The following is an 8213-nucleotide window of genomic DNA, read 5'->3' on the forward strand; positions in this document are numbered from 1 at the left end:
AAAAAAAAAAAATCATTACAAGGAAGAAGTTCTAGTGTTTGGTAGCATAGTAGGGTGACTATAATTATCAATAATTTATTGTGTATTTCAAAATAGTTAGAAGATTTAGATGTTCTCAACACAAAGAAATGCTGCATGTTTGAAGTGATGGATATCTCATCACTTTGATTTAATCATTATACATTGTATAATGTATATCAAAATGTATCAAAATATCACATGTACCCCACAAATATGTATAATTGTTATTAATAAAAATCAGTGTTACTAAATATACTTAAAGTGATTTGAATTGAGATTTGCAGGCTGTATTGCTTTCATTTATGCTTTTCATTAAGTTAAATTATAGTTGATCATCTTTAAAAAATAGATTCACTAAGGATTTTATAAGTTATTACTTTGCTGGAGGAGGTACCAATAAATACCAAGAGGTTGGTCAGTGGGTCTAAAATTGATGTCTTTATATTTCTATTCATTTTCTTTTTTGATAATTTAATCTCTTATGACTTTTAATATTATAATGTATATAATAATACTTAATAGTATTCTGTATTGAATAAACATTGAATGGCCATTATTTCAAGATACATACCTAGATGCTGGGGCCAACTGTAAGCTAAAACATTCATTCCCTGATCTAGAAGATAAGAGTAAATAAAATTTACAGAATAATGTGGCTTTACAAAAGGGACATTTGTAATTATGTTATCATTTGATACAAATTATGTATCATTTGTTCATTAAGTCACCCATTAAAGTGGAGACATCTACTTGTGCCAAGAAGAGAAGAACACAGCCCCTTTCTACAGCCTTATGGAACAGACAAGTATAGGAAAAATAATTACAGTAGTATGACAGCACAAACATGAGGAAGGGGCTTGGAAGCACAGGAGGAACTGAGTAATTCTGCTTTGTGAAATCAAGGAAGACTTAGGAGAAAGCGATATTTGACCTTAGTCTTGAAGTGTCCCTACAAATTAGCCAGATAAACCAGAGGTGGAAAAAGCATTGCAGATAGAAGGAACTCCATATTCAAAGAACTCAGGACGACAGTAGCTTTTGCTGACTTCAGATCATGAGGAGGGATGTTTGTAGGAGCTAAAGCTGGAAAGGGGGCCTTGCCATACTATGGAGATCATTATATAAAGAACCAGTGATCTATAGCAGCACTGTCCAGTAACGTTTGTGATTATGGAAATGCTCTCTATGCTGCCAAATATGGTACACAATAGCCACATGTGGCTGTCGAGCTCTTGAAAGGTGACAGGTGTGTCTTAGAAATGGAATTTTGACTTTAACTTAATTTTTTTATGTGTAAATAGCCACATGTATGTATCAATCATATTTTTTATTTTCTGTATTTCATGATTTGATATCTTTGGGGTCTTGCTGGCTGTGGAGAAGCTGTTCCTCCTAAGACTAGCTAATTTGATTTCTAGAAATCAAACAACTTGCCTTATAGCATGTCTTTCATATTGCAGACCAACCAGTTCAAAGCTCATACCCCCTAACTACCTCCTTTATCTGACTCTTACATACCAAGCCAATATTTCACCCCAGGGGTAGGTACCCAATAACCAGGAACCACCCCTTTATCCTGGAGCCCGCTGAAATGATTCAAGCCAACCAATACTAAAGCATTTACCCTTCCCTGCCTTGCTTTTTCCATTGAAACCACAATAAAGGCCTGCACCCGTGATTTCCTTTTGCTTCTTGCTTCCTCTTGACCAATCTGGTACTTCCCATTGTGGCCCTGTGTTGCATGGTGTACCCCCTTCTCTTGAGAACTATAAGTAGTAAACAACTTTTAAGGCAGTTGTCTAAATGTCTGTCATCCTAGCATACCAGATTAAAAGAAAATCTTGGATATATATCTAAACAGTGGCTAGTTGCTCCCATATTTAATAGCACAGGTCTATACACAGTCCACTTCTCTCCCAGGAAACATTTCTGCCTCCTCTCCAGTACTTAATTCATTTAAAGAATCTATATAGAGTGTTTCCACTTTGGTTGTGAGAATGTAACATCCAAAATGACAGACAAGGTCCTTACCATTACAGAGTTTCATTCTGATGACTAAAAATTACATCTCCAAAGATTTCTACCCAATAGCATTGTTAAATAGATTTGGCAAAATGTTTCTGAAAGGAGTTGGTACTGCTTCCTCACCAATCTCTATAATCTCTTAATAAAAACTACTGTTTATTGTGTATTTGTGCCTATATCTCTGTGGCAGGCATTCTTATAGGTGCTATGTCTGTGGTATATATATAGGTTCTTCTTTTTAGATCTCTTTGGCATGGTATTATATCTATAATAATTTCATTTTGGAAGAGTTAGTCTTACTGCTTTCTTTCAATAGTTAAGTGGGAAGAACAATTATCTCTTGAGAGCAATTTTACCAAGAGAGGAACAGATTAATTTTAGATCTGTGGATTTGATTCAGGCTTTGGATTTAGACTGTTCTGGACTAAATCTACACATGTAAAAGTGAGAAGAATAATGATAACTACCAAATACAGTTGTCCTCTTAGTTGTACTCTTAGCTTAGTTTATTCATTTATCTCTAATGTACTAAGAGTACAACTAAACCATCTCAACACTGTTAGCTTAAATAACTTTATTTGGTAGGTATCAATATTATTCCTATTTTACATTTATCTTTAACATTTATTACCATGCTTTGGCACATTACCTCCTGTTTCTCTCTTTTTCACAACTAAGCTATTTCTACATAGTCCCTAGCCAGGTTTTAGGTACTCAGTGAAGGAAGTTAAATGCTAACTCTTTTAAGAACAGAAGGAATTCCCTACAGAGCCCAGCAGAGCCAGGGCACTAGCAGACATTTGATAAATGTTGAAATGTGTGTTGAAATGTTTATCTTGTTTTCCTGGTATGTTTGTCTCCATGGGCATAGGGACCATTTTGTGTATATCACTTACATTTTCTATCCTCTTAAGACAAGACTGAATAAGGCTGGGTGTGGTGGCTCACACCTGTAATCCTAGCACTCTCGGAGGCCGAGGTGGATGGATTGCCTGAGCTCATGGGTTTGAGACCAGCCTGAGTCAGAGCGAGACGTCATCTCTAAAAATAGCCGGGCATTGTGGCGGGCGCCTGTAGTCCCAGCTACTCAGGAGGCTGAGGCAAGAGAACTGCTTAAGGTTGCTGTGAACTGTTCTGCCATGACACTCTACCAAGGGCAACAAAATGAGACTCTGTCTCAAAAAAAAAAAAAAAGACAGACTGAATTTTTAATGAGTGCTTTTGGAATGATAGATCTTAAAATTAGGACATTAAGTAAACGAAAGTTTCGATTTATTCTTTAAAATAGTAGCTTTTACATAACATTTTGTTGTTCTTTAGGAACAGTTATCAAAAAATGTAAATTAAAGCATTGAAGACGTGCTGTCGGAAATTATAAATCAGTGGTAAAAATTTTATAGATATTCTGTTAGATCATTTTAACCATGGTATTAAGGAGAAAAGAATGAAAAATGTGAAATACATCACACATTGAATTTTGTTTATTCCAATTGTGGTGGATCATAACTCTTAAAAGTAGACAAATAGACTTGATGTGGATAATAGGATAGGTGAGTCACTATGGAAGTTTTGAGGTACACAGAAATCAAGAAATGTAAAATCTGTGTGGACAGAAACAAATGAACCCTCCCAGCAACAATGATAGAGCAAGTTGGAGCTTGCACAAGTCAGTCAGAAAGGACACTGTCCGCTGTTTCTTGAAAGTGAAGTAATGACCATAATACAGTCTGTCTCAAAACTTTTGTAGTGACCCACATATTTAAAATAGGACCTATTTCTGAAAATTTAGGTTTCCAGTTTGACAAGTTTTAACCCCAAAATGAGGCGGTTCTAGGTATAGGTGACTTAATTGTGTTATTTATTCTTAGTTTTATAGGTGAGTTAAAAAGGGATTAATGTGAGAAGTGACAGATAAAGAACAAACTCAAGGATGAAACCAGACATGCTATTTTGTTTTGTTTTTGCGAGAGCCCCACAGATTCTAACGTATACGTGTTTAGTTTCAGAATGGCTTCGGTTATTACCTTTCCTTGGTGTACTTGCACTACTTGGCTACCTTGCAGTTCGTCCATTTCTTCCGAAGAAAAAACAACAGAAGGATAGCTTGATTAATCTTAAAATCCAAAAGGAAAATCCAAAAGTGGTGAATGAAATAAACATTGAAGATTTGTGTCTTACCAAAGCAGCTTATTGTAGATGTTGGCGTTCTAAGACGGTAAGATATCTGCTTACACATACACTAACATTTTGTGGTGGTTAGTACTGTGCTTCTTAAATCTCCAGTTTTGAGGTTCTGTGTGACGAGAGATTTTTCCATAGTACTCAGTATTAGAAGTCCATATTTTTAAATTATCAAATTTGAATTTCACGATTGACACTACATGCATTAGAAAAGTAAGAACGGAAAGGAAGGCTAGAAATCTCCTGCTTTCACATGTTCAGCATTTGTCTACAGGACTGTGTATTTTAAAATGCACTTATTTTTTGACAGGACATGAGGATTAGTGGAAAGAATTTTGGATTCAGAATAAATAGTGTTAAAATCTGATGGCTGTTAAAGTATGAGTTTGGTTGGGCAATTTACTTAATATTTAATCTCTGACCTTCAGATTTTTGTTTTGATTTGTTTTCAGACAGGGTTTCACTCTGTCTCCTTGGCTAGAGTGCAGTGGTGTCGTCGTAGTTCACTGCAGTCTCAAACTTCTGGGCTCAAGTGATCCTCCTGTCTCAACCTCCCAAGTAGCTGGGATTACAGGCTTTTTTGAGGTTTTAAGTACAGTATTGTTCATCACCACATCCTTTGTAAGCATAGTTTTAGAAACCTAAGTGTCTGATAATAGGGGAGTGATTAAAGTCAAATACAAATAATGGGATATTAGGAACCCATTACAAATCATGTTTTTAAAGAATACTTAAGGACATGAGATACTAATATAATACAGAGGGTGCCCAAAGAGGTATATATGCATTTCAAGAAAGGAAGAAACTGTCTTAAAATGGTAATACTCAAGTCACATTTGACTTCTCCAATTATAAGAGATGTTCAGTGTGACTTTTATTCATCTTTTGTTACTGGTATATATTGAGTATAGCAATTTTAATACAATTTTTTCCTTTTCTGAAATGTATATACTTTTTTTGGTACTTTCTGTACAAGTAAGAAAAGTATAATACAATATGATCTCAATTTTGTTTTTTAAAAAATGAATACACACAGTAAATGCATAGAAAAAAATATATAAAAATATTCATTGTTACCTATATCTAAATGGGTTATGAATGAATTTTTAAAGATGTTTTTTAAAAATTTTATAGTATGCATGAGTTTTATAGTAAAAAAACTATAATTGATTTTGAATTTAAATTCTTTTCTTTTAAAATTTAAATGAGTTAAGAGATATGCTTGAATTTAGAGCTGCACAAATGATTCCCTCTTAAACTCATAGTCGCTCAAAAATTTTTATTTAAAATCTAACCCAGGGCGGTGCCTATGGCTCACTGGGTAGGGCACCAGCCCCATATACTGAGCGTGGTGGGTTCGAACCCACCCCAGCCAAACTGCAACAAAATATAGCCAGGCATTGTGGTGGGTACCTGTGGTCCCAGCTACTTGGGAGGCTGAGGCAAGAAAATCACCTAAGCCCAGGAGTTGGAGGTTGCTGTGAGCTGTGATGCCACAGCACTCTACCAAAGTTGATGAAGTAAGACCCTGTCTCTAAAAAAAAAAAAAAATTCTAACGCAAATAATGAAGTAACTATTTAAATTGTTAGATTTGCTATGGTATCACAATATGGTTGGGTTAGATGTTGAATGTATCTCTATTACTCAGGAAAGCTATGTTATGAATTTATTTTATATGCTTCCTTTATGACAGCATTGTATAAATATTTATATTTTATGAATCATTTTTAAACATAGTAATTATAATTCTTTTTTTTTCTTTTAGTTTCCTGCCTGTGATGGTTCACATAACAAACACAACGAATTGACAGGAGATAATGTGGGCCCACTAATACTGAAGAAGAAGGAAGTATAATAGTAATGAATTTGGCCCCCTGTAGCATAGAAGTTATGGCCCCAGCCACATACATCCAGGCTGGTGGGTTTGAACCCAGCCTGTGCCTGCTAAAACAACAATGACAACTGAAACAAAAAAAATAAATACCCAGGCGTTGTGGTGGGTACCTGTAGTCCCAGCTACTTGGGAAGCTGAGGCAAGAGAATCGCTTAAGCCTAAGAGTTTGAGGTTGCTGTGAGCTGTGATGCCATGGCACTCCACTCAGGGCAACAGCTTGAGACTCTGTCTCAAAAAAAAAAAAAAAAAAAAAAAAAAGTAATGAATTAGGATTGAATTCAATTGTATAAAGTCTTACAACAATATTTTCTCATTCTTTGTGTATAGTAATTATTAGCACTAGTTGAATAATTATTTGTCAGTTTATTTTCTTGCTACACTACTGTTTATATTTGATACTTTTGTATATTCAAATAAGTACTTACATAGAAATTAAATTGTCAAGCCTCTTATTTTGACTTCAAAGAATTAATGTATCTTCCAACAATAATTTAATTGAGAAAAATACAAATTTTGGCAGTGAGTCCAAAGCTGTTTCGTTGAATATCAGTATTTTCAATAGAGTCTGTTATTATGAAATTTTCCTTCCACATCATTAAATATATTTTTCATGTCTTTTTTGTTTTGATAATTGCAAGTGTTTATTTTTTTCCTTTTGGCCTTCCACACTCCACTTAGATGAATTAAGAAAACTATTGCCATCAAGAATTACTTGAGTTTTCACACACATAAACTCTTTGATATGTAGAGATTGTTGCCTAATTAATTTGAGTATCATTTCAGAACAGAAGTAAAGGATATAAAGAGTTCCATTGAGAACAGTTATTTATGTTATAAAAATTTATTTACTTTATAAGAGGGGTGTGTGTGTGTATCTTGAACCATTTGGCTCAGCAACAGCTGGGGTGGAATGGCAAGAATACAGTTGAACTTACGGGCTTTTGCAGGTAAAGTATATCTGAATTTATATTAAATTGATAAATAGTTCAGCATTCAAAATGGTGTGTATATGAAAGTTGTTCTCCTTTTAACATTTTAACTATGAAAGTAAAATTAACAGTTGTCCTTTAGTATACAAGGGGGGATTGGTTCCAGGGCTGCATGTGAATACCAGAATCTGTACACGATCAAGTCCCTCAGGGCTGTAACCTACATAAGTGAAAATTTGGTTCTCTGCACAGGTGTGGGTGGGTTTTCATATCCTGTGAATATGGATCTGTGTTTGCTTAAAAAAAATATCCTTAAGTGGGTCCATCCAGTTCAAACCCATTTTGTCTAAGGGTCAACTGTGCATAAAAGTTCACAAAGTAAATTTACTGGAGACTCTTTTAAATGTTTGTAATTTTTTAGCCTACTATTAAGAGTCTTTTTAGTTTCATCTATTTATGAAAATTCATTTTCTTTTTATATGAAGAAGGTATAAGAGGGAGTCATATTTAATTTTTTTCCATTAATACAGCTAGTAAGTATTGAACACTTATATGGTACCAGAACCTACAGTAAGCATGGTACTTGGATTTTTAAGTTTTCCATATAATTTTAATATGTCATACTACATGATCTTTACCTTATCATGACCAATCACATGAATTTTAAAAGTTGGAGTTAGAAATACAGTCTCTGTTTTTTTGAGCTGTCTTACAAGGTGTTTGTCCAAGATTGTTGTCCTTTCCTCCCCCTGTTAATAGGCAGAAATACAATGTTGCTGTCACTTCTTTAGGCTCTGGGTGTTTTTTCAGAGCCCTTTTCTTCAACACTCTTCAAGGACTTCCAATGTCAGATTAACCAGTTATATTTCCACAGTTGAAGACTTGGGACAAATCCTCCTCTCCAAAAGTTTGGATTTCTTGATCTGTGGTTATGAAATACCTTTCTTTTTATAAAATCATTGATTGCAAATCAGCAACATGTTTTTATACATGTCCTAGTGTAGTGGTTCTCAACCTGTGGGTCGTGACCCATAGGAACTGTATTAATGGGCCATGGCATTAGGAAGGTTGAGAACCACTATTCTAGTGGTTCCTGTACTTAGTCTTTTTGAGACAAAGTCTCACTAAGTTCCTGTACTTAGTTTTTTGAGACAGAGTCTCA

At 34.7% G+C, this 8213-nt stretch overlaps 1 protein-coding gene across 1 annotated transcript in view; it reads left to right on the forward strand.

Moving 5' to 3' along the window:
- Positions 1–6183, forward strand: part of CISD2 (CDGSH iron sulfur domain 2) — a 16558-nt gene extending 10375 nt beyond the window's left edge. Inside the window, exons 2-3 of the mRNA XM_003796330.3 lie at positions 4047–4261; positions 5994–6183. Of these exons, the coding sequence (XP_003796378.1) occupies positions 4047–4261; positions 5994–6083 (305 nt within the window). The 3' untranslated portion in view covers positions 6084–6183. The remainder of the gene's footprint in view (positions 1–4046; positions 4262–5993) is intronic.
- The last annotated feature ends 2030 nt before the right edge of the window (positions 6184–8213 follow it).

The sequence above is a fragment of the Otolemur garnettii genome, unplaced genomic scaffold, assembly GCF_000181295.1.
Source record: "Otolemur garnettii isolate 467f Iridium unplaced genomic scaffold, OtoGar3 scaffold00103, whole genome shotgun sequence".
In the NCBI taxonomy this organism is placed as follows: Eukaryota; Metazoa; Chordata; class Mammalia; order Primates; family Galagidae; genus Otolemur; species Otolemur garnettii.